General features: G+C 51.8%; 7 protein-coding genes across 7 annotated transcripts, besides 1 other annotated feature; 2 read left to right on the top strand and 5 right to left on the bottom strand.

Annotated features, from left to right (window-relative positions):
• Nucleotides 1-4: 4 nt before the first annotated feature.
• PODANS_2_14210 (uncharacterized protein) lies at nucleotides 5-2,406 on the bottom strand (the record flags this gene model as incomplete). The annotated part of the gene is made up of 2 exons (XM_001903217.1): nucleotides 5-835; nucleotides 925-2,406. 2 exons carry the CDS (start codon nucleotides 2,404-2,406, stop codon nucleotides 5-7), a joined length of 2,313 nt encoding a protein of 770 aa, XP_001903252.1.
• Nucleotides 2,407-3,080: 674 nt separating this feature from the next.
• PODANS_2_14200 (uncharacterized protein) lies at nucleotides 3,081-3,644 on the top strand (the record flags this gene model as incomplete). Its single annotated transcript, XM_001903216.1, has 2 exons — nucleotides 3,081-3,265; nucleotides 3,326-3,644. The coding sequence occupies 2 exons, from the start codon at nucleotides 3,081-3,083 to the stop codon at nucleotides 3,642-3,644; spliced, it is 504 nt and encodes a 167-aa protein (XP_001903251.1).
• A 146-nt stretch (nucleotides 3,645-3,790) lies between these two features.
• On the bottom strand, nucleotides 3,791-4,326 carry PODANS_2_14190 (uncharacterized protein; the record flags this gene model as incomplete). The annotated part of the gene is made up of 2 exons (XM_001903215.1): nucleotides 3,791-3,995; nucleotides 4,079-4,326. 2 exons carry the CDS (start codon nucleotides 4,324-4,326, stop codon nucleotides 3,791-3,793), a joined length of 453 nt encoding a protein of 150 aa, XP_001903250.1.
• Nucleotides 4,327-6,962: 2,636 nt separating this feature from the next.
• On the top strand, nucleotides 6,963-8,300 carry PODANS_2_14180 (uncharacterized protein; the record flags this gene model as incomplete). The annotated part of the gene is made up of 4 exons (XM_001903214.1): nucleotides 6,963-7,341; nucleotides 7,396-7,542; nucleotides 7,616-7,762; nucleotides 7,819-8,300. 4 exons carry the CDS (start codon nucleotides 6,963-6,965, stop codon nucleotides 8,298-8,300), a joined length of 1,155 nt encoding a protein of 384 aa, XP_001903249.1.
• Nucleotides 8,301-8,672: 372 nt separating this feature from the next.
• Nucleotides 8,673-8,752, top strand: a tRNA (tRNA-Asp).
• Nucleotides 8,753-12,470: 3,718 nt separating this feature from the next.
• Nucleotides 12,471-13,416, bottom strand: PODANS_2_14170 (uncharacterized protein; the record flags this gene model as incomplete). The annotated part of the gene is made up of 2 exons (XM_001903213.1): nucleotides 12,471-13,076; nucleotides 13,141-13,416. The coding sequence occupies 2 exons, from the start codon at nucleotides 13,414-13,416 to the stop codon at nucleotides 12,471-12,473; spliced, it is 882 nt and encodes a 293-aa protein (XP_001903248.1).
• A 3,506-nt stretch (nucleotides 13,417-16,922) lies between these two features.
• PODANS_2_14160 (uncharacterized protein) lies at nucleotides 16,923-18,758 on the bottom strand (the record flags this gene model as incomplete). The annotated part of the gene is made up of 5 exons (XM_001903212.1): nucleotides 16,923-17,218; nucleotides 17,270-17,377; nucleotides 17,431-18,189; nucleotides 18,323-18,502; nucleotides 18,560-18,758. The coding sequence occupies 5 exons, from the start codon at nucleotides 18,756-18,758 to the stop codon at nucleotides 16,923-16,925; spliced, it is 1,542 nt and encodes a 513-aa protein (XP_001903247.1).
• A 3,491-nt stretch (nucleotides 18,759-22,249) lies between these two features.
• Nucleotides 22,250-23,520, bottom strand: PODANS_2_14150 (uncharacterized protein; the record flags this gene model as incomplete). The annotated part of the gene is made up of 2 exons (XM_001903211.1): nucleotides 22,250-22,645; nucleotides 22,783-23,520. 2 exons carry the CDS (start codon nucleotides 23,518-23,520, stop codon nucleotides 22,250-22,252), a joined length of 1,134 nt encoding a protein of 377 aa, XP_001903246.1.
• Between the last annotated feature and the right edge of the window lie 2,229 nt (nucleotides 23,521-25,749).

The following is a 25,749-nucleotide window of genomic DNA, read 5'->3' as shown; positions in this document are numbered from 1 at the left end:
GAGGCTACACAGCTTGCTTGCCTTCCACCAACGCATCAGAACTCGAGTTTCGTGATTTTGACCTCAAGCTCCACCCATCAGGTCCCCTGCGTCTCAGCCGGTCCGTGGTGCCCCGCCACAGTGTGCGTAGGTCATGGTACACAACACCGGCAATGTCCCATTTGTCGGCTAGCCAGATGAGGGAAATGGCGAGAACATAGGTGATGACGCACACGATGATGGTTGATGTCTTGAATCGCTCCACGGTTTCCTCTTGAGACTCGGCTTCGAAGAGTGGGGTGCCAAACAGGGCCTGTGTCATGTCAGCAAGCTGCTGAGCGAGAGCTTGGCATGGAGGGGTACTTACAGAGGTGAAGCTAGGGGGTAGGTACAAAACAGTCATGATGGTGAAAACAATGACATATCGGTTCATTGTAGTCGCCCTCGAGGCTTCCCGGAGAGAGGTTGCGTTGAACAGCTGCAGCACCGTTAGCACAGGTTCGTCTACCGAGTTGCTCCAATCACCACCACTCACCCCGTCTCTCAAACTGGTAATCTCCTCCGTCTTTTCACCAATTCTTCGCAACAGCTTTTCTTCAGTTTGCTGCTGAAAGTCGAACAGAATCTTCCAGTTGTTCCAGAGCGCCTTGTCCTTGAGCGGGTCCTGTTTCAAGAAAGCCTGGACATCGTGTCCAGCGCGCCGGAAACTCCCTTGGATCAGCTTCTCGGGGTCCATCTCTTGCAAATCGCGGCCAGTTTCCCGAATGGCGTCGGCGAAGATGCGAAGCATCTGCAGTGTCTTGAAGTACACTCTGGAGCGTTCAAAGGAAGTGTCAAACATGAGGCGGGAGCTGGTCTCATCGTCGAGAATGTCGAGGAGCTATGAGTTGACATGTTAGTAACGTGTGTGCCATGATGAGACGACCATGGCCGAGAGATACTGACAGAAGTGTTGACGTTGCTCTCCAATGCGTCCAAACAGTGGCCCCACTCGGCTTCCCAAAACATGAGCAGACGGTGGATGCTGCTTTGGAGCAAATGATAGCCAGCATTCAGCCCCTCAACAGCAAAGTGTCTATCTCCCCAGTCGGTAAACAAGTCATTTGACACATTGATATCACCATCTTGTTGCATGGTCATAGCATCGGTCAAGGCAACAATACGGAACCCATGGGGGGGATAAGTGTAGTCCCAGTGGCACAGAAGACTCATTCTCCGTTCGGTGAAGGAAGAGGATGAGCTTGCAAGGTGAGAGGGGAACTGGCCGGATTGTCTGACACATTTCGCATGAGGCCTCAAGCCAAAAATGACCTTATCAGACCTGCTGGCGGGGGAGAAACAGCGGATGGTGTGTTGGTAAGTGGTGTCCGAGTTTCCTGACCACCCGGTGTAATTCATGCGATTGCCACGTAGGTAAAGAGGTTTCCATCCGGCACAAAACTCGTGAAGAAAGCGGTGGGCGATGCCGGTCTCGGTGTTGGGTTTGTTCAACACCACGGCGGTTATGAGTGCGAGGCGGTCAAGAGCCATCAAACCGCCGCCGAGCAAAGGAGCAGTGCAATGCCACAGCGAGCCGGGGCTGGTCAAGTGATCAGGGGCTGCCATTGCTGAGGCGATGGGCTTCCAGTCCTTGTCAAAGACGGACCTCGCCGTCACCAGCTTCTGTGCTGGCCCTTGGCCAGAGTAAAACAGTGGACATCCAATGATGGCTCCCTCTAGGGCAGGACTCTTGCCGATGATCCATCCTGTCTCACGAGAGTGAGAAAAGGTCAAAGCATCGAGATCAAACCTTGAACCCCATTGCTTGGTGACATTAGAGACCTGAGATGCGTCCATGAGGACTCGGTGAACGGGGTCCAACTTGTTCGGTCTTTCCCAGTTCCAGTATATCTCTGTGAGCGGCCCGGAGTGGTTGTCTCGTAATGATACAAAAATGGGGACGTATGCACCGGGGCCATACTCTCCTTGGTGGCCTTCCCTTGGCTTGTGTGAGATGCGTTCCTCGATGAAGCTGCGAATGAATCTCTTGATGTTCGAGGGGTCCGCGGGACTGAATGACTGGTGCGCAATGTCACGGACCAACTCTCGAACTTTCATCTTGACCAGATCCGGGTCACTGTTGGAGGTGGTCTCTCTTGACAGTTGAGAAACCGGCGATGCGGGCACATCCGGCTTGTGAGCGGCCAACATGAGCTTGAGAAGCCGGTTGGTCTCTTGCATCTCGCGAAAGAGATCAGAGATGGATGGGGAGTTGTCTGATGGTATTCCTGGTGTATCTGGCGCTGCGGCATACATGACTGTCGGGCCAGACTGTCCCTTGCTACTGGAGACATGTTGGCTGGTGTCATCTTCGCTTTCTGATGAAGGAGGCGGCATACTGGATATCGTCAGAAACTGAGGAGAGGATATGTTGCAAGAGACTCTCATTCCAGGCACATGTCGCCTCTATTTAGGGAATGGATCTGAGAGTGAAGCTGGCGGCTTGGCCCCCATCGTGCATGAGAAAGGATTCAAGGGGCTCGTCGCTGAAAGCCAATTGGTCATGTTTGTTTTATTTGGGGCCATCCTGTCGTAAGTGATGCGCTGGCTGTTGGAATGAGTTCACACCGGGCGACTTTCGGCGGACGAAGTAGCTAGGGTGTGTATTAACTCGCGTGGCTTTGCTGTTGAAGATAGCTATGGCTCGGGTCGACGATAAGAGAAGAGGTGAAGCAAGTGCCAAACGGCACTTTTGGGGGATGGAACTGCCAGAGGACAAGCGCCCAGTACATGACCCCACCATTACCCACTGCCTGCAGGGTTCACAGCTGAAACAAGGGGCCAGAGCTTCCGCCAAGCCACTGTAGCGACCCCACGCAGGTACCTTGACGGAACACCGCCAAATCCCAAAACCTGGAACCCAAACATCAACATTCCTGTCAAATACCAAGACACACCTCCAGCAGCAGCCAACATGTCGCGCCGTCCGCCGAGAGGAGAATACATTGAGACCGTATGTCAATGACCTCGAAGCATCGGGATGAGGAATCTAGACTCACATTGCGTAGGACACGGGCAACAAGGTCGCTCGCAAAGCTACCCTCGTCGGTACCCAAAACATTATGCTCGGTGGGAAGACAGTCATCCAGCCCGAAGTCATGATCCGTGGCGACCTGGTCCGATCGATCCAATCCTCCTCCAGCAGCAGCAGCAGCGGAACACCGAACAACACGGCTGTAGCAATTGGCCGCTATTGTTTCCTCAGCCGAGCCTCGTGTTTACGCCCGCCAGGCCGATTCTATAAGGGGTACTGTGCCACCATATAGCTTGCTACACTATAAATCTCTAACTTGTCCCTTCTACGCAGTGCTTTCACATACATGCCCCTACGGATGGGTGACCACGTCTTTGTCGGGCCCTCGTCTGTTATCCAAGCCGCGTCGATCGGAAGCCACGTACACATCGGAGCGAGAGTGGTGGTGGGCGAGTTTGCCATTATCAAAGATTACGTACGGGTGCTGGACGAAACTGTCATTCCGCCCAACATGGTCATCCCAAGCTTCTCCATTGTGGCAGGACAGCCGGCAAGAGTGATTGGGGAAGTGCCAGAAGGCGGCCACGAGGCGTTTGAGCTGAGAGATTTGTACAAAACAGTTGGCAACAACCCACAGCCGCCCGCGTCCTGAAACGCCAGACCCGAATAACCAGTTGACGATTTACGGTTTATTACGATTTACGACTACAGACAGAGAAGTGTATTATCGGTGCAAGACAGAAGCAATCAGTTCGGGATAGTGGAAAGCTTGTGATCTGTAACACCAGGCTTCTCCAGTTACAACCAGCTCTTTGCGTTGTCCGCCAGACTCTCTTTCAGCTTGCGCCATTCGCCATTCCGGCTCAGTCTGCTCAGCAGCTCCTTGCCAACAGCCGTGTCGGCCACTGTATGGTCTTCACCGTAGTTCTCAACCTGGGCCATCTTGTCGGCGTGCCTGGGAAATATCTCCTTCAGCATCTCGCCCATCTGGTAAAAGCCGTACCTGTCCCAAAAGGCATAGATGAGCTGCTTGTCAACAGCAGGAGAGGAAAACCTACGAGGTTGCATCATACTCAGAATGCACACGTGTGCATTCTCCAGACCCAATGCACCATCCCCGCCGTCGACAGGATGCCCTGGTTCTTTGGGTCCAGGCACGGCCAGATCACCTTATCCAACAACAGGGTGTTGAACGTGAAAGGCAGCTGCTCTTTCTTCTCCTCCACCCAGCGCCAAATCCTTTGCTCGATCAGCGTCTTCATGGCCATGAACCTAGCCATACCCTCCTCGCTGGGACCGGCATGCTTGCCCCTTGACAGTTTGACAGCCTCCATATTCTAGGGGTTTTGGTCCAACGTCGTTGCTCTTTGCGACCGAGGTGTCCAGGCCGCCGGTCCGCAAGATTCGGGCATCTCGGTCTTGACTCGTTGGTCGAGCATACCGTCGGGCGTTGCATAAGTGTGGGAGGTTGAGATGCATGTCCGAGACTTGGGCATCATCGGCTATGATCTCACTCCTCACCCTTTCTCGTGGCACAGGGCTCCACATACATGCATTCGCCTCTTCTCCGCGGCAGGCGCAAGATGTGTTTCGAGTGTCACCAGGTGGGAGAGCCTGGCTATTTCCCTGTGTTTTGACAAAGGCATTGTTGTCAGCGCCGAATGGTAAGATAACAACTCGACTTAACAAAGAAGCTGTTGAGGCAGACCCACTGTCCCCCTGAACACCTTTTTCTTTATTTTGCAGCATCAGGAAGATTCTAGACATGTGGTAGCACTCTTGGATTGCCCGCCGCATGAACTGGTTGCGCAGTTGTTCGTGGAACATCAGTGATGAGAATGTAACCAGCTCTAGATAGATAGGATATTTAATTGGAAAGTGTTGCTGGCGGACTTGTCTTACTCTCCATCCCCTTTCCATTCATTCATCAAATCAATAATCCCATCATGTGCTGGCCAACAGTTCCAAAGCACCCCTGGTGCGATTGCACCCTCGATGAAATTCTGACCATCGACGGCAAACCCTCATGCCCACACCACGTTTCGATATCTCCATATAGGCTGTTTTACCACCCAGCTGAAATTTCCGAGGCGCTCTCAGTCATCATCCGCCCAGACATCCATTGGATTCCATGTGACTTTTACTACAGGGCTTCCAGTTACGCAGGAGTGCTAAGCCATAGAGAATGCTACCGCATGCAGAGAAGCCAGCACAAGCAGACTATTCCACCACCGGGTTACAAACCATTTCTTCTATGGGACGGACTTTGTGCTCAGTGTGGTGGATGGGGGGCTGGAAATGGGTACTCTCTTCCGTTGATACCGTTGACTTGGGCCCAGGTTGGTGAGCGCGGTCAGGTCCGGTATCGTTATCAGCTTCCCGATGGTTCACCACTACTTGACCGTGAGGCAGAGGCTGCTTTGACTGGTGCGCAGAGAGAGGAGGCGTCGGCTGATGAGATTGTATACGTAAGTATGGATCAAGCTACTATTTACATGCTGCCTCTTGGGCCTGCTCCATTGCCGGACAATGTCATAGAGAGAATGGAGAAGTCTGAGCGTAGAAAGTCAAGGGCGGATAGGCTTGCGGATGTTTTCAAGAGTGTCTTTCGCTAGTGGCTTTCATAATACCTCACTGACAATGTAATGCCTTGGTACCACTCCAAGGTCAAATTAATAGATAATACCTGAATAATTCGCAATTTTCATACCTGTTTGCCCTTGGTGCATCTGTTCTTTCTTGCTGTTTATGCCCGCTACTATTCATAAATAAAAATATTCAACCTTCAGATTCAAACTATCTACCTAGTCTAGGCCCTTCCATAAAAGAAGCCAACATTTTGAGTGCCGAATGCCTGCCGCTGAATAAGCGCTGTGTGACGTTGCCAGCTATCCATGACCCCCTGTCTGGAAAGAAAACACACAATGGCGATAAACACTGCCGACGAATCACCTCGCGGGTAATTTCCGCTGTCAGCAAAGATAGAGTGAGCCACGACGTCGATATGAAAAAAAAGAAACATTCCAAGGCTTGGGAGCTCGGCTGGCTCAACCGGCCTTGCAGCAGTGATGTTGGCAAGAAACAAGTCTTTTTTACCCGCAGCGGGCGGCACAGAAAAAATAGTATAGCACCAACCCCAGCATATATTGCTGCTTGTTTCTTGCAAAGAAGCACAGAAGCAAGCTCTAACCAACAGACCGGAAGAAGACAAAACCTTGCATGGCGACCCAACAACCGGAAGCCGGCAAAGGTCCTCTCGTCGAATTGGACGTGGCGAAGGGTAGTGTTGTACCACCACAACTGCCGAAAAAGGGTTCCGAACATAAATGCAAAAATGGTTCTTGCTTGCTTGGGGCTAGAATCATCTCTGGGTAAAGCGGATGGGCGTCGTCATGCTGTGGTTACACGCGGTAGAGTAAACGTTGTTTGGCGACCACTAGATTGTATTTACCCGTGCGTTTAAACACAACCCATTCTCGCCGGACGACCCGATTCGTCCCCCCATAGAGAGCACACTGTCGCGAACGGAGATTAAAAATCCGGGGAACGCTTGGCGGCAGGCTTCGCTTGGCTATCAGTCTGGTTACTCGGCCCAATCACGAGTGCTGTATCTGTGTTCCGGCAAGCTTGAGTGGGTATGCTCATGTAGATGAAGCTATACCGGTGATATATATGTTGCCCTCGTGGACTCGCCGCGGAGGCAGTGGCCGTGGTTGAATGCTGGTGATGCGACCTGGATATTGATTGTCGCATCACTCTTTCTCGAACCTGCCCCACGGAGAGAGCCGACGATCCGGCCTGAAGGAAACCATGGCATGCAGCCGGGTCACAGTCTCGCAGATGGAGAGGGGAACGCGCCACTCTTGGAAGTAGATATCTTCGGCTTGAGCCGACCTTGGATCTTGGCCTGGGGCTCATCTCCTCTTTCTCTTGCAGTTGTCGTGTAGAACGTACATTGACGTTAACCACCATGGCCCTCAAGAGTTTGCTTTCCTCCCTGTTGCTGGCCCCTCTGGCCTTGGCCCATCCGGGTCACAAGGAGGCGGTCCACGCCCACCGCGCTCTTCCACTCGAGCGGAGGTCTCTTGACCACTGCAGCAAGGAGTTCAACAGCCCCGAGTTCATTCAGCGAACCGTCGAGATCAATGGTGCCGAGATCAAGAGGTTGAGGCGTGCCTTGGGCTACGAGGTTGACGAGAAGCCCAAGATCACTCCCCGCGACTACCTTTCCGTCTCGAGAATCGACCACAAGAGCAACAAGACGGTCACCGAGGGCATGGACCTTTCCACCCTCTTCTCCAACTATGGGGCTTGCATGCTCATGCCTGTCGTTGACGAGGGACCGTTGTGTGAGTGACTTGGTCGTTGAAAGCGTGGATGCTCAGGTATTGACTGGTTGATAGACGTCAAGGGCGAGGAGATCCGCAAGAACATCACCAACGGCGAGAGGGGTATCAAGATGACGCTTGCCATCCAAGTTGTGGACTACAAGACATGCCAGACCGTCCCCAACGCCTACGTTGACATCTGGAGCTCCAACGCCACCGTAAGTAGCCGCAAAGCGCGATGGAATGCTGGTGAACCCAACTGACATCGTGCAGGGTATCTATGTTGGTGTCCAAGGCTACCCCGGCATGGGCGACCCCAACGATGCCTCCATCCTTAAGGGCACAACCCTTCGCGGCGTGCAGCCTACCGACAGCCATGGTGTGGCTTCCTTTGACACCATGTTCCCAGGTCACTATGACGGTCGTGCGACCCATATCCACGGTAAGCAGTTCCAACTGCAGCAAGTCAAGAGACAAAAAAGCTGACCTCTGATGCAGCCATCGTCTGGCTCGGAGCCACCAAGCACGCCAACAACACCCTGACTGGCGGTCGCGCTGCCCATATTGGTCAAATCTACTTTGACCAAGGCCTCATCACGGCCGCTGAGAGGAACGCGCCCTACAACACTAACCGCATGCCCATCCAGCAGAACACGCGCGACTTTTTGTTCCAGGCCGGCGCCAACGGTGACGACCCGATCGTCCGCTACTCCTTCATTGGCAAAGACGTCTCCGAGGGTCTCTTTGCCTGGATCCGCTTCGGTATCAACCAGCAGACCAGCCGCCCGCTCAACCCTGCTGCTTACTGGACTGCGAACGGTGGTGTCATGAACCCCACTGGTCCCATCTCCAAGCTTCCCGGCGGTGGTGGCGGCGGCGGTGGCTGGCCCGGTTTCGGAGGCGGTTGGGGCAAGCGCTTCGCTGAGAAGCTTGGTCGCAAGGTCGAGGCTGAGGCTGAGCTCCAAGAGGATGCCGAGTAAATTGGTAGGACCAGTCGCGGATGGCAATGGGTGACGCGGGGTTGTTTTGACGGGGTCGTTATGCTCTGGTGAAAATTAGGAACAGTACCGTACATAAGAAGAGATTTGGACGACATACCTTTATCTCAATGCTGATGAATTCTTTAATTTTACCGATTGGATATGCTGAAAGTGTTACGCGTGTTCGCTTTGGTGGAACTATTCAAGGTCGCTATTCTGTGAGGTTTGGAGGTTGGTGTGAGGTAACGCGAATTGAAGGTGCATGTGCTTAAAGTGAGCGAACTGTCAGGGGAGAAACGGCGGCTCATCATAAACACAGATTTTGTAGCAGCCGGCAAGCAATTCGCTACGACAGGTGAACACACCTGTAAATCTTCCGTAGTATAGTGGTCAGTATGTGAGCTTGTCATCCAACAACGCTCGAGACCCGGGTTCAATTCCCGGCGGGAGAGTCAGTCCACATCATATCTTTTGCTTTTTACTTGCCATCTTCTTTTGGCAGATGGCAGCTGAAAGATTGTTGATCATGTGGTCAGGCATTCTTCCTGACCGAGCCGCCTCGGACTGTGCCGAAGATCCTGTGTCTTGAGATCACAAAGTCCGAGGGTTCTTGCCCCACTCAAGCCGAGATTATGGGTCTGATCGGCAGAGGTCCGGTCCGTCAACGGGAAGGTGGGGCACAGAACGCCGCCGCATAGCCGCGCTTCTCCCATGGCTATATTGGGCCCACGGGATCAAAGTGAATCATTCTTGATCTGGCGGTCTACAGACCGGGCTGAATTACCTCATACTCTCGCAATGGTTGCATATCATAGGGCTGTTGATTTGTCCTCCCCTTCGGACCAAAATCTGTCCGATCAGCGAACCTCGGGCCCACCTTCTGCCTTGTGATGGGTGCTTGCTCATGCACTGCCTCCCTACAAACTGATCCTCACGCGTGCGGCTGAAGGTGGTTATATAGTCTTGATCTTGCTACTCCAGCATGACTGAGTCTAATCTCTCCTTGGTTGTGGGATTCTCACTCTTGACGTATATCAACTTCAGGTTCTTGCTCAAGTTAGGCACCTGTGTTCAACCAATCTTCTGACTCTCCTCAACTTGCAGCATCATGCTAGCATACGCTTACAAACCCTCGACAAACTTCTATTCCCCTCCAAGCTACATAGTTGCTCCAGAATATCCACTAGTACCGTGGGCTCTTGACACTCGGTCAATATTGACAGACACTGTCCGACCTGGAACACTTGGGCCGTTGGAGGTGCTGAAGCTGACACCAGTCGTCGTGGACTTGGTGCAGGGCGTCGCACAGGATATGGTGTTGGTTGCTCGGTAATGATCAAAATGTTGGACGTCTTGTCGTGTTTTGGCTAGATAATGGCATGCCGGGCGAGGGAAACATTGGGGGATGGTTACTGGATAACGGTGGATTAGAGGACTGCGAGCATTCAGGGTTTCAGGAGTCACTTTCAATAAAACAGGCACCTACCATATCCCTTCTTCTTACTGTAACGGCGTTATATCAGGGTTGTTTCTACAGGGTATAACGATAGATGCGTCATGTGGGGCATGGGTTATGGGGTTATCTGGAGTCATCAGGAAGCACTGTGTCCCTTCTTTTCTTTATGTTCAAAGCCTTAAAAACCTCGAGATGTTTGCTTACTTATGAATAAATGTTGATTAAACACGTTGAGAGAAGTCCTTTGTTTTTCAAGTGTCATTGTTACAACGAAAGACATGCTTCTTTCATATTGATCCTTTTAATTTATTATGCACTGTTATTCCCAAGCAAAAAAAAAGTAGCCGGAGATCCGGCAGGTTTCTGACCTTCCCCGCGAAGATGATGAGGTGGCTGAGAGAAGTCCGTTGGCCCCATTGTCAAATTACCCGTATCTAGGCTTTCTGCCTCGTGTGTATATGATACCTGATTTGTGGTCCGATGTTATAGATTCAACTATCTTCATCACATTGATCGTCCCAAGGATTTCTTGAGGGGGGATAGAATTGACATGTCCAGCGGGCGAGGCCGAGCAGATTCACGTGCAAGTCACAATGGCGCGATACTTCTAACAGTAAACTAGGTGCCTGTATCAAACCAACTTTAAAGTGTGTGGATTGGCAGAGTCCGGACTTTCATCAAGCAATGACTCGCCCAACACTATTTTCAGTTCGGCTGTTTCGAGGTAAGCGTCAGATGCCATCACGGTGTACCCGTCCAGCGCATCGAGATCTTGTGAGTTATTTCTTGCCCAGCGACATGCTTAGAACACAGAAGAATTCCTTACCTACTCACACTTCCCATGCCGTAGGTTTGGGATATGATAGTTAACTTTATACCACCTCCACTTCCATACACACCAAAACCACTCATTTCGTGAAGAAACAAACAACAAGAAAAACATGTGCATAAAAGTACTCACCCTAACGGTCTGCATCTGCCCTCACCGAGACGACTCGTCTCTATGCCCTCACGCCACCAACGTCCGTCTTTCACCCTTGGAGATCCTCGACGAACCATTCACTGCTCAAGGATGGGCAACTCGGCTGCCTACTGTTCTCCAAGGCCACGTGGACTGGAAGTTTCCTCAAGATCAGACGCAATGGGAGCATTGTCCTACATACAAGGCTCGTAATCGACACTCTTCTGACCATGGAACCAACGGAAGCAAGATAATCGCCGGAAGAGAGATTTCTTGCCCTGAGACCCAGGAGCTTGCTGGGAGATTGGATGGCCAGTGGACTCGGGTAGTCAGAAGGTTGTGTGAAGAGTGCGAGCATGGGCATGGGGTGGGAACGCCTGGTTTGCTGCCGCAACCACAGAAACAACGACAGGATAACCAAATGCCGAAGGTGGCATTTGAAAAACAACCCGTCGTGGCGTTGGATGCTGTCGGTGTCAGGAGAGCTGCTATCAGGAGGAGAGCGAGCATGATTCCGACTGCTGGCGGTCGTGAGAGATTGTCGGTCGTGAGCAAGACGACTAGTGTTAGGAGTGATGAGTCTTGCATTCGAGAGGGTTTGAGCGGTCGTATTCCTGTTCAACGAAAAGCGATCCATGTCGATACAGGTGTCACGACTGGACTTCCTCAACAGGGTTGGAATCTTCGCGGAAATATGAATGCTGGGTCTAGCAATGGCGGGAGGTTGGGTTTGGTGCGGAGTATTGTGGGAAGTCAAAAGAAAAGTCTGGTGTGGCAGAAAAGGGAATAGCGGTAATATATAAAATAAATAGAAAAGAGGCAAAAAATCATGAACAGCTTTCGGGTCCTAGACTGAACCAGGTACTCAGCAATGCGTGTCAGCATCGGTATGTTGGGATCTCATCTGGGCTTCGGGAGTGCTTATCAAGCCGTTTGTCGGAAACCGCGTCTTTTCTTTAACAGGGACTTATGATAAGCCTCCGTCCGAAGTGGTACCTTCCACATATTCCCTCTCCGCCGGTGTTCTGTCGTGGTCGTCGCGTTAACACTAAGGGTCGAAGGGGCACTTGAACCGTCGCCCCCCAGACTCGAACCCACAGCCTCTCCTTTCGAGGGGAGTGGCTGTCCCAGGGACCATTTTATAGGACCACACTTTCGGTCTGAGACGCGTCGCTTGGTGACGCTGCACTACCACAAGCTGTTCTGTTGAAAACAGGAGACCAAAGCGACCCTTATAAATGGCCAGTGGGTGGGAGCAACTCGTGAGCTGACAGCTTCAGCGTCAGACGTCGTCAGGTGCCGACAAAACTCCAGCCAGTTGGCGGCCTGCTCCTCGCTCCTTCCCTTCCATTGTTAACTGTTCCTGCCAACACCGAGACTCAACACCGCTTTCCCCAAACTTTGCCAACAACAAAGTCCCAATGCCCTACCTCTGACGACACACTTCATTCATTCTTCGACCACATACAACTCTGTCTTTGGGCTCCTCTCCCCGGCTTTGTCGTCAAGGTTTACCAAGTTGTCACAAAACATATTATTCCATTCAATCACAACCATTCAAAAGAGAATCCCAAAGTTGCAAAGCAAGTGTATATCTTATTTACTTCATCAGCATCATTCTATGTACAAGTATGTCCTCAGCTCATCTCATCTCTATCATGTCCCTCTCTGACTCCCTCCCATCTAGCTATATACCGTCCACATCGTCATCCCCCCATTCCCTCTCCTGGTCCTCCGGCTCGAAACCAGCCGCTTAGGAAGCGTTCTGGCGGTAGCTGGTCCAGAAGCTGTTGATTCTGGTCTGCTGGCCGGGGGTGAACTCCTCGTAGCAAGAATCGATGGAGTAGTCCATGTAGTTGTGGATGGGGTCAACACCGGCCTGGCTGGGGCAGGAGTCACGGCCGACAGGGCAGCCGGAAGAAGCGGAGGCCTGGGCGGGGGTGTCGGAGACGGAGTCACCGGCACCGGTGCAGCCGCCCTGGAAGGTGTGGTAGAGACCGAACCAGTGACCAACCTCGTGGGTGGCGGTGTGGCCGAGGTTGTAGTTGGTGGAGCTGCCGCCAGGGGTGGTGCTATAGAGGATGGTGCAGCCGTCGCGGATGTAAGCGGTGGAGCCGGGCGAGGCAGTGGTGGGGAAGTAGCAGTATCCCAAGTTACCACCCATCTTCTGGAGGAAGTAGAGGTTGAGGTCCTTGTAGGTGCCCTTGCGGAGAGCGCGCTTCATGGTCATCTCGTAACCCTTGGAGTCATCAGCCCAGTTGGCGTTGACGGTCTTGTCAGTGCCGGCGAGGGTGAAAGAGATGCCATAGGGGGCAAAAGCTGACTGGAGAACGCTGAACTGGTTGTTGATCATGGTGTCCTGTTGATTTGGTTAGCTACCTGGTGCTGACACCTTTCCAGGGCCTCGAAAGTCGAGCACTTACGGTGAGGTAACCACCGCTGAGGGCAGTGGAAGCAGCCACAACGTGGATATAGACCTTGACGGAGATGGCCTGGGCGGTAACATCACGGGCAGTGAGGTTGCCGGAGCGGTAGGACTCGGCGAGGGCCTGAGCTTCCTCAACAGCGAACTGCTGGGAAACCTGGAGGAGCTCCTCGGAAGGCTCGGGGGCACCGCAGCCGAAACCGCGGGAAGGTTGAGGAGCCGCAAAGGCAGTCTGGGCCAAACCGGCCGCGGCGAGAGCGAGAGAGAAACGCATCTTGAAGTTGGTGCAAGAAGAAGGACCGAGAGGAACAGGCAGATCAGAGAATGAGTTGAAGAGCTGAGGGCTGATGCTGATGCTGCTAATGAACTTCAAAACCGTTCGAGGGGGGATCTCGTCGTCCTTTTATGCTACCCGATCCTCTCTCTGGCCGTGAACCGGACGAGCGATGTTCGGCCTCGGAGTCGCGCGCTGGATGGAGGATCTGGGGGGCAGCTAGGTCCAGTATCGGGCCCATGTCAACAATGGGAAGGTGGACTGGCCAAGACCGAATAGGGGCCCCCCCGAGCTGGAGGTGTGAATACCTGGCAAGTGGTCACGCCTTGATCTGGGTCAATGCAACACTGATTGGGGAACAAGGCGAGTGGAAGACGACTTCCTTCCTGATCGGATTCTAGCCCACCCTACTAGAGAGGAGAAGCACACTAGAAGGGCTTCGCTTGATAGGTCCCGGCTGGGCTTGTGGGTGTGTGGACATGGGACTGTGGGTGCGTGTAGCAGTTCCAGGACCACCACTCTTTTATTCAGCTTTGCCTCTCTGGTCCGTCGACATGAGCTGTGTGGCTGACCACCCATTCGTGCGCCTCCTCCAGCTTCCTGCTGGAATGAGTCCTCGCCAACTTCCCCTTGGGTCCAAGTCATCCGTAGTCCTGGATTGATCCATCATTTGCCCCCTGGGGTCCATGGTGGGTGGGTGGGAAATGGGAAGGGGCGTGATAAGCGGGTAAGCTGTCCAATCCAAAGGCGGTGCTGAGCAGTTGGACATCCACGACATCCTCCACAGGTCCCCAATGCATGACATATGCGGTCAATACCGAGATTGTCCAACAGGACCGGTAGTTGGGGACCAGTTGCCCAGGCGTGTGGGAAAAAAGAAAGGAGCGTGGAGAGATCGGAACGGCACTTGGCTGGGACGCCGGGGCCTGGCTTGGCGGACTTGGCTGCGACCTCCCTGATCGGGAAGCTGCCGATACGAATGGGACGAAAAGGAACGAATCTTGTGAATGTTGGAGATAAACCCCCAACAGCGCGCTAGCCACTGTCCAGGCAGGAAGGAGTTTATGCGTGTGCGGGGTGTGTTTCGTGATGCTTGGCTCCTCGTGCTCTTCTCCTGGCGGCCGTTGTCAAAAACGGACATGTCCACTGAAGATCGGCAGTGAGGGGAGGACCAGTCGAATGGCATTAGTGCCCGGCCTTCCATGTTGAGAATCCCATGCCGGAGCTTCTGCTCAAGCCATCACACATTCCACGGCCAACTTGTTTGAGCGATTTTCGACTTGCTGTGATTCGAGGATGCATGTCGCACTTCGCGCTGATGCCATCCGGGGTCCAGATGCACTGTAATCGTTGCCAAGGCGCTTCGAGTGGGATGCATCACTGTCACTCACCCACACTGCCTGCACAGAACTTTTCTGGAATGAAATATCACCTTGGGCTTATCACGACCACTTCTTCATTGATGGTCATAGAAAGCCAAACCCCATCTGATAACAGAACGCCTCGCCATCACTCCAGGTCAATCTGGTGGCAACGTTCCCCCTGTTGAACATGGGCTTAGGGCCAACGGTGGCCTGCTAGTGTCCAGTCTGCGGGCCGCATCCTTCGCCTTGAACGAAATAAGCACTGTATCTCCGTCCATCTTGGTGCTAGTCTCAACCGCAATGCGGGGGTCGTGGGTGGACCGCGGGCATTGTTGCCCATGATTCACGATATGAATCTGCTTGATATCGAACGCTACCAGTGTTGTAACAGATGATTAGGTACCTATCAAAACTGCTACCTTCTACATTCTGGCTGTTTGGCTACCGCTGCTATTGATAGTACTGTGACGAACTGTGGTGCCAGACTGTGAGCGGGTGATCTCCGTCATTCGACAGAAAATTGATTGCTCTGCATGGATTTGCGCAGGGACTTGGATTCTTGTCTTCAGCTTTTCCGGGAAACCGGGATCCGATCTGGTCTGAGACTTCATTACACGCTGATTCGTGACTGGAATGTATCGATGCAATTTCAGACATTCCAGCCCCGACAACCTTGAATTGACCCAAGACATGTCTATAACAGGCGAGACACAGCCCAGTCGAGCCCAGTTCGTCGGATTTCCATGACGATTTGGGATCGTGAGTCATGCGCACAGAACAGTGCCTGAACCACACGAGCGTGGGACGGTTTTGTCTCGAGTACACGCCATAAAGAACAGCATCCGGGATTCCCAACTTTCAGTTGTGGATTACCTTAGGTACTCGAAGCCTTCTTTCGATAGTTGTAGGTAGAGTGCATCCAAAATGGCAGGTGATTATGTACTTTCCTATTCTTCTTGGTCCAATGGCCTCAGTTGACGGAAATGGGGAATTAGGTACCAGTGAGAGATAGGTGCGGATCTTGTGGAACTGTCAACACGTCCAGCAGCCTCTACGATATCTTTAGATAAGAGAAGCCGAGGTGATCAAAGGACAGCAGGACTCGGACTTCCACGATTGGACATTGACCAGGGCGGCGCTGTACTACCCACAAACCGTACGTTAGATACAGCGTGGGTAGGCCTCTGTCGGAAGAGGCGTGGGGGCGGGAGGACCCTTTGGCGTAGTGGGCCAGGCCCGTGATGCAGTCATTTCCGTCTCACTGTATGTGAAGCCAATGGTAGGTAGACCTGTGGGTGACCTGCCTCATGCTCTTCCCGCCCACCCTCCCAGCAAGCCACAGCTGCGCGGGGGCGGCTGCACTTGTGGAGGGCTTCATGCAGGACTTGGCAGGGGCGGGTTTCTGCCCTCCAAGCTCAACTCATGTACTTTGCTGCTATCGTTTTCACTTCTGCAGTTCAGCCATAGACCATTAATGGCACAATCAACTGCATGTGTCCACGACTGCTGGCAGGCATTGCTGATTAGGTGTTGTCGTTCTCAAGCTCAGCTATCTCGAATTAGCAATTACACTTGTCATCAAATCCTATCCATCAGGTAAGTTTATGACTTTGATGTAGATATGGGTAGACTGCCTGGGTGGAGCCACTCTGGTAAGTTGGGTTATATTCAGTCTGCATAGGCGTAAAAATAGAAGCTAGGTGGTCTAGACCCAGGTATGAAGTGCTCATTCTTCAGCTCCAGGCAAGCACCTGTCTCGTGACTGACAGGTAGTAATTCATACTAAGGCCGAGGTGCACGAGGGAAGAAGCCCTTCATTAGGCCCAAGACATCATCGAGGGATGCAATATCGGTCGACTGCTTACCAAACCGCACTGAATATCACCAGAGTTTATATCAGATGCCAATTGGAAACCTCAGCCACATCAATACTGCTCTGCTCTGCGAGCGCAGCAACGTTCCGATTGCTCGAGCTTTTAATAACACCAAGAAATTAATCTGGAAAGCAAGAGATATTTAAACAGTTGGTGGCCAGCGTCATTGCTTCATCCCAGACCCTCGCCAAGCCCATGAGCCCCTGAACCCCTGAAAGTGATCCACCCAACCCAAGCATGCACAACATCAACATGGCAACATAGGTAATCATACTTTCTCATGTTCCGCCACATGGCTCTGCTTGTCTGAGTCGTGGTGCATAACAGTCTTTGTAACCGCAGCTTCCGCCCTCTGGGCGAACTCCTCCTTGTCCTCAAACACTGTTGCAAACTTGTTAGAAATTTGAACTGCAACACACTTGAGAGTTTTGGGGCACATACAGAACGCAAGCTCCTCCAAGGACCTGCCGGAAGTCTCCGGCCAGAGGAACCAGATCATAATTGCTTCGGCAAAGATCCAGCAGCAGTAGACCAAGAGATATTTCCATCCGATGGCTTGGGTACCTTGGTCGGGTTAGTCTCTGCCATGTTTGATTGGTCGGAGTAAGGACTTACCGATCGGGTTGACATTGGTTCCGAAGAACTGAGCGGCCTTACCCCAGAACTGGAAGATGGAGATGCCACGAGCTCGGTTTGCGTAGGGGAAGATCTCGATCAGATATGCTGCCTTTTGTTAGCATTAAGTTTTGACCTGTGAACTCGAGAACGAGGCTTACTGTAAGTCAAGGCGTTGAAGCAAAGATTGTACGCAGGACTGTAGGCGTAAATCCAAAACAAACTCATCTTGGCCGCCACGTCAGACTTGGTATCGATGAAGATGGCTGTGCAAGCTGTCCAAGCCACATAGACTGCCAAGATCGAAATGATACCCGTCAAGTACATCGTCCGCCGCCGGAATCTCATCACCACCAGTGCTGCACTCACGCCGCAGATCAGAGACCAGCACTGGTTTCCCAGGTTGTACTTGGCCTGGAAGCTGGGATCAGTGTACCCGATCAGCTTCAGCACATCACCCAAGAAATACGAGATGACCACATTCCCGGAGAGCTGGGTGAAGAGGCCGAGCAACGATCCAATAATAACCCTGCGACGCATACCAGGGGTGGCAACAAGATCCATCCATGACCGTTTCGAGTGTTCGAGTTCAATCTCCAAGGTGGTGCGAATTTCAGCGATTTCAGCTTTGACAAACTCCGAGTCTGGATTGCCTTCAGCGTGATACTTGATCAGCACTGCCTCGGCTTCCTCGAACCGATCTTTGGACATGAGGTAACGGGGGGACTCTGGCAGGAAAAACACAAAGGCGACTTGCAGCAGAGAGGGGGCCATCTGCAACAAGCTCGGAATGCGCCATGACCAGTCGTTGTTGATCTGTTGCGTTCCAAAGGTACACCCCGCGGCAACGATAGCTCCGATGAAGTAGCAAGCGTTGAACAGCGAGGTAAGAATGGGTCGTTCTTTTGGATATCCGAGTTCTCCGATGAGACAGGAGCCAGCAACGATGGCGTAAGGAAGGCCGAATCCGATGATACCTCGAGCCAGTATGTACATAGGTCCTTTGCCACGTCAGCCTAGATGGGGAAAACCGCCAGTAATGATCGAACTTACCATTGAAAGCAAATCCCTGGATAATTGTCCCGATAATCATGATCACGCTCCCAAACATGATGCACCACCTCCTTCCAAACGTATCATTCACAATAGGGATAAACGGCAGCCCTATCACTGATCCCAGTGGCAGAGCTGAAGCGAGGATACCATTGTATGCACCAGTGGGGTTGCCAAAGTCTGCTTTCTGTCAGCACAACCACTCGCTCTCAGCCCTTTGACGATGAACCGGCTTACAGGCCTTCCAAGCTGGAAGAAGTTGCGCCGCGTTGATGATTTGAGAGTCGAACCCCGATGTCATCTCGATTCCGATAACGCAGGGAAAGAGTAGCAGGTACATTGTTCTCAGATTGGGTTTCCTGTACCATGGGATGGGGTCATCCACCGCCATGCGATGGATGAGGTTGTGGTCACTTCCACTTGTGGCGCCGACCATCTTGCTGCTGCCTTGGGCCCTACTCTGGCCCTGAGTGAGTGTAGTGTTGAGGTGAGGAAGGTGAGTTTTCGGTCGGTTCCAGAGGTGGTATCTGGGAACTGGACTGCTTTGGTGGATGGGGGATGACAGACAGGTATATGGCACTCAAACAGAGGAGAGAGATAAGATCGGAGCTCTTCCTGGGTCTCCTTTTCCGACCTCACCAACTGAACGCTGACAATAGCCACTTCTCCACACGCTCCCAACGCGTCGCCGTCAGATTTTCCATATTGATCCTTCGTTAATCCATCTCCGCTTCATATTGACCCCCAGTTCTGTCGGGCCGACAAGGCTTACTCTCCTCTACTATCCAGCAGAGATATCCTGTAAACCTCCAGACCAGTTCACTCGGATCTGACAGCCGCGCAGAAAGCCTTGATATCAAGAGGCCTTTAGCTGCGGGTAAATTCTGGCCTCAACTCCGATGTCTGCCTCGAGTATCCTGAAGCAGGGTGTGAACAAGTAACAAAAGCGGGATGGATGCCACCAGACCTGCAGATGGGAGAAGCGGCACCACAGTACCACTTTAGCCGAGATCGATCACACCACGCAGAACCACGCATTTTAGGTGCCGTAACTGCCGTTGAAAGGGGGAATCAGCGGTTGGAATCTCTGGGCGGATGTCAGTGGCGTCGAGAACAAGAGATTCCCGGCAGTGGAAGGAGATTGCCCAGCCGGGAGCATCCGAGGTTTTGACTTGGCTTGATGCCTCTTCAACGTCTTGTCTTGGCTGTGTGTGTAAGACATGCTATATTGCTCTCTTTTTCGTTACATTTTCGAGTGTCTGTTAGTCTGCTTCTCGAAAACATGAGACAGGGGACGAACAGAAGCCGGTAGATTTGACTGGTAGCCGCACCAGTCAAGGTGAGGGACTTGAGTGTTTGCGGACAAGCAGGATGAACTGTTGGAAGCCAAAAGACCTGTTTGTACAACATCAAAATCATCTGATTGCAGACTTCCATCCAGATGCAGTCGTCTTTGCTACCGCTGTGGGGCTGCCGGGTAAGCCAGGATGACTGGTGAGCGCAAAATCTTCCGTCGTCCCAACTCAATCTAAAGACTGTCAGGCAGAATCACGTCCGGCGTATTAACGAGTCCACTCGGCCAAATATTCATGCAAGCCCCTGTTCATTGTGTAATATTCTAGAAGATCAGAGCTCATTTGGGCATGGTTTGTGATACTGTAAGAAACTGCGTCGTTGGACTGATTAGTTTCTCCGCCTATGATTATCTGCAATAATGCTGGGAAGCCGAGTTTATCATAGCTCTACTCATCCGGTATGCTCTGGATCAAGTAGAATCAAGTGGTGTGCGAATATGCATATATTCAAGCATTTAATAGGTATTGGCCAGTGTACGAATCGGATATCATCAAGATAAGTTGTTATAGACCAAAGAAACCTTTGAAATCCCCACAGGACGCCTGGCTGTAAGTCTTGTAAATGGTGCCAGTATCAACACCATCCATGGGGTCCTATATCAAGGATTAGTAACCCGAAAGCTCAGTCTCATATCTGCTAGTAGCGTTGCGACTTACATTGCACTAGCCTCGTCTAACATCTCCCACATTCATACCAATCGCAAATACCTTCACAGATGTTGGAACACAGACAACGTCCGTTGGTACAAAATCCTGTTCCGCCTCCGCAAGTTCCTCGTGCTGTTGGGCCCATGTTGGGGAGCATATCGCCGTTTGGCAGGATGACAGGGGCAGGTATGGCGAGCCCAAGTGGAATAATTAGCACCAAGGCCAATCTAATCATCGTGTTCATTTTTGCGTGCTTGAATTTGTCGAAGGTTTCGTTGTTTGGGCGGCGAAAAAGGTGACTGAAGCGTCGAGTAATCGGACTTTCACACCATCAAGACACTGAGGTCTCTTGCAAGAAGGGCTTTCAACGAGAGAGCTATATACATGAAGATGATGGCAAGCGGCCTCCCATCAAATTGTTGTATGTTGTGTTACAGGGCCCAAAAACTAACCCGCGTGTTGGTCGCGCCAGGTCTGTATTCATCCAAATGCCTTTCCGGGTGGTGAGGAGAATCAGTCTTGTATGGTACCGGCAGTTGGGGAGACTGCCACAGACCTCCTTCATGTGGATCCGACTGTGTTCCTTCATTCTCTGCCTCTGAAGGTCCATGCCCGACCAGGATATCCGAGGAGCAACAAGGCCACACTTGCGGCATTTGGGACCGGCGCTCCACTACGAAAATTGGGTCAGCCATGTTCGCTGGTAGTTTCCATTGTTCGAGATCATATCTTTCCATACCCAACTCCTCCATTCTGTGATTCAAGCCCTCTACCCTCTTTCTGTCATTGCTCCGACAGGTCTCTCGAATATCATCCTCAATACCTTCGACCTCACGTCACATTTGTGGTTGCTCCCACATTTCTGGCAGGCCCACACACGTGGGTTTCTCTGTGATTTTAGGGCTTGTCTATCACACACTTCTGTGGCTTGTTTTTTCTCTCTGTTAGATTTCTACCATCATCACTTTTCTCACCACTTTTGCCTCAATTTTCGCGTCAGCGACCACTGTCCACTGTCCCACATGATCTGATCCAATCTGCGATCAATTGTGTGATCATCTTGACGCTGCGCCGGCTTCTTTGAGCTATTCCGGGGGTCAGGCGTTGGCGAGTTATCACGAGATACTGGATTTATGGCAGCTTCCGAGTTCTTCTTCTATTGTCCACTGTCCCTCGACTTCATGGCGTGAATCTGTGTGCTGACCAGCTCAAGAAGTAAACGCTCTTTCTCCTGCTGATTGAGGCGCTCCTGTTTGCGCTCCTGTTCGCGCTCCTATTCCCGTATTTTTTGCCTGAATGGGGTAGGTTTTCCTTCTCTCGAGATGAGGATGACAAAGCACGCACTATCATGCACCCATGCTTGGATGTCTGTGCACGTTTGTGTTGGACTTGGCTCACCGAAGCGTGGTTTTGTGACAAGGGCTGGAATTCTGGGCTTGGAATAACACTTGATGAGGAATCCTTTCGTCCAACTGCTCTGCTCTTCTGCTCGTGTATTCATCTCTCTCAAAGAGGTCCTCGCTTGTGATAACCTTGGCCATCTTCTAATAATACATCTGCTGCTGCCGTCGGTAACACGTCACTCGTTTCACTTCCCAACAACCGGCTCAGACATTCCAGTTTGAGTGAGCCACAAGAGAAAATGCAGTCTTGGCTGTGTTTTGTGGGCGAGGCACGATAACTCGCTTGAGGTCGCTTGATTGTTACAGATAGATCCGGGAAGCAACAGGGACTGACGCTAGCGAGCAACCCCCCTGACTTCCGATGCTTCCCGGCCAACTTTTGTTTCTCCAAAACGTCAAGGATGAAGCTTTTCTTTTACTTTTCTTTCTTGCTCTGGTAAAGAGGATAACCCTCAAACATACCGAGACATAATTTGACGCTATACCTGCAAATGAAAGAAAAATTATGTGTGGCCGCTAAACTACTCCGGCATCGACCCTTTCCTAACAGTCTTCTGCATCTCGTATCCGCCTTCCTCATCACTCATGCTTCTTTTCCCATTACTGTATGTTGAAACCACCTCGACCTCATCAACCCGGCAAATGCGTTTTGGGTCGCGGCCGGTGCTCGATCCCAAAATCCCTGTGTCGCTCATATCATCTCCGCAACCAGGCCGCTCCTCCTCCATGTTTCCCTCGGCCTTGACAGTAATGACGATCCCAGTCCGATTTGCACCATACTGGGGCGTCGTAGCCTGGTAATACTGTCTGCCCTTTGTGCGGACCGAGGTGCGCACTTCGTTGAAAAGCACGCGCAACGCAGGGATAGAGGCGGCCATGATGGTGACAGAGATTTCCGCAGTGTCGTAGATGTTGAGCTGGGCGGTATAGAACGAGTCCATCTTGAGGAGATTTTGAAGCGAGACAGTCTTGACTATGGCCATAATTGCGGCGCTGTGGCAGTAAGACATAGGTTAGCGCACGTCGGAGCACTGGAGAGAAACGAAAGAAACACAGACATGATTCCCATGCTCATGGCGATGCCCACGCCTAGTTTCTCCTTGGTCCGCATTTGCAGCTTCGAAATGATCATCCACGGCAACAAGGCTAACACAAGATCGCAGAGGGCCGAGTATGCCCCGGACACATATGCAAGCACGAGTGAGACGTTGAATGAATGACATGAACCCTCGACGCTCAGGTCCCACGTCTTCTGGATCGGTGTGCAAAGGAGCCACGGGACCATGGCAGAGAGTCCGAAGGCGATGTTCATGCTGATGATGATGAACCATACGGCCCACTTCATCCAACCCTCGGAGAAGCGTAGCATGGTAATGGCGAAGGCTGTTTTACTCCAGGACATTGCAGTGATGGTAAGGGTCGCTCGCGGCATCATGAGAAGGAGCTCTTTGGTGGAAGGTATTGGACTGACACCGGGTTTGTCCCAAGGATGCTTCCCGTAGCCCATATCTGCCACCAGCGTCGTCATCAAGCAGGTCGCTACCAGGTGGATGACCTGTGATGCGATCAAGAAGTGATCATCCCACCATAGCCGCCGGCTGCCGATGAGCTTGCAGTAGACTCTTGTGCCTAGAAATAACCCCGCCGCGCACCATAGTGACCAACCGACGGCGAGGAGCTGGGGGCCGGCATTGTCATGGGATAGAAGGGCCGGGTCGCCATAATCGATCATTGGAGGACCCATTGCGTTGCCGCCGTCAGTCGAAGGAGGTCGTTGTACTGATCGGTCCATGTCGTTCGGGAATGGACTTCAGGTTAGGTACGTGACATTCCTGTAACGATAAACATGAGGAAAAAAATAAAAGAGAATATAATAAGAGAGAAGAGTCCGGGGAAGGTCACATTAGAGATAAAGTATTGCAGATCGTTCGATTCCACCAGGGGGATCGGATCTGCAATATGGAGCCATTCTTTTCAGGGGAAAGGAAGCAGTGGAGTCTAGACCCGAACCACGGGACTGGTTTCGCGCACAGAACCTTCGAATCTGCCAACAACGGCTGACACTAATACACGACACACAGACGCACACCTCTTGCCGAATCCGTATTCGATGCTCGGTCTCAAGCAACTTCCTTGGTAGCTGGTGTCGTTTTACCTAATAAGCGATGAGGATCTCGCAGCTATCACTTCACTCCCAGTGGAGCGCTTAAGTTGGCTACATGCACCTCATCCTTTAAGGTAGCATGTGCACCGACACACCTGCATCTATTCGGCCATTCTCGCAAGAGTCTAAATCAAGGAGGTTTGATTGATCAAAGCGTTTTTACATATTTTATTATCTTTTTTGCCAAAAACCTCGGAGACATACAAACCTCAACAGTAGAAATCATCTAATACCTCATGATTCGCCAAAACCTTTCCGCCATGGCTTCTCCGCGACCATGGAGTCTGCTAGCTTGGCGCGCTGCAGGACTGCCTCAGGAACGCCTGGACAGGAGTCCATCATCAGGCTAGGGGGTAATCCGGTAGGCAAATAGCTCAAACCTGTGGAAGCAAAAGGACATCCTACCCACAGGGTAGGCCGGGTGGTATGTATCTCTACAAAACCGATATCCATATCCTGCAATGGCGTCTGAAAGAGAGTGGTCTTCCGGTTGCTTCAATTAGGTAAGCAACCTGAAACATCTTTGAACAGGGAAGGTTTACATTGATGCGGGAGGTACTTCCGCTTGGCAACTCGCGAATCTATGGTAGGACTTCAGACTGTTAAGTTCATACTAGGTACCTATTCACCACACAGCCATCCTCCAAAGTCAATTGTAAACATGAGTTTGGAAACACCCAAAAGTAAAGAGCACAGGACGCCCAAAGTTCTTCGATACCTTGGGAAGGTCGATGTCGACTGCAGATACCGGTGGAAAAAGGCACAGTGGGGAGTGTTGGATACTACCGAAAGGCCTGCTGGGATTGTCTACATGGATATCACCTTCAAGCAACCACCAGGTTATTGGCTTCAGAGCGCAACTGTTTTTGTCACGTTGAGCCAGGACGCAACCTTGAACACACGACGCCAGCACAAGTCTTCGTCCGCTTAATTCCGACTACTCCGTTCAGATGACACAACAGTTTAGACCCAAGTCTTTGACTGGCACACCGACTGTTCAGTGGGAAGAGAAGTCAAACTCCTTCATCCCAACCTTCGGCGCTATGGGGCTTCGAGCTAGTAGGTGTAGGCCACCAGTCTACCACCTCAATCAGTCGTGTTGATCAACGGGTGTTCAAAGGGACTGTAGGAAGATCAAAAAACCCGCAAGATTACTGCACGTTGGAGTGGGAGTTCATCGGCAATGAGCTGGACCCCAGCAAAGCAAACAAACAGGAGTACAACACGGCTTTCTCCTTTGAACACAGCGGAAAGCTGGTCATCATGCAAGTGGATATCCGTCAGGGGAAGGTACAACGCAAGAGCCCTCTAATTAGACACAATTTTCTTACTAAAGTTTTCAACCCAGTTCGGGGAGAGTGGTAGCTCTACTCTCACCCACCTCGACCTTAGCAAGCAATGGGACTTAAGAAAGTTTTTGATCCAATCGTCGATGGTCTCGACATGGCCATGCATATGGAAAATTGTGGTAATTCTAACACAGTGGTTCCGGACGCAGTTCCAGCTCAATTCCATCTCCTGAATTGGCAAAGCCCGAGTAACAGTATTCACGGCCCACCCAATGCCCAAACACAAGCCCAAAGCGAAGTCAACATCACAATCAAGCCAACGGCCAGGAGGATCGTCAAAATGGTCCACAGCCGATAAAGCCGGAAGAGCCCCAACAGCAACAGCTGAACACAGCACCAAAACAAATATAAGGACTTCCGACAGAATTCTAACCGCACCGCGCAGTGAAGCTCTCGAGGATGCCATCAAGGAGTTTGTCTAGGTCCCAGGACTTCTCATTCTGATTACCTGAATTCTCTCGTTGCCATTACCGGGTGGCTTTCCTCAAGGCCGGAGCCACCCGCTTGC

Source organism: Podospora anserina, chromosome 2, assembly GCF_000226545.1.
Source record: "Podospora anserina S mat+ genomic DNA chromosome 2, supercontig 3".
Taxonomy (NCBI): Eukaryota; Fungi; Ascomycota; class Sordariomycetes; order Sordariales; family Podosporaceae; genus Podospora; species Podospora anserina.
Note: the sequence above shows the minus strand (reverse complement) of the source record. Positions and strands in the feature narration are given on the sequence as shown.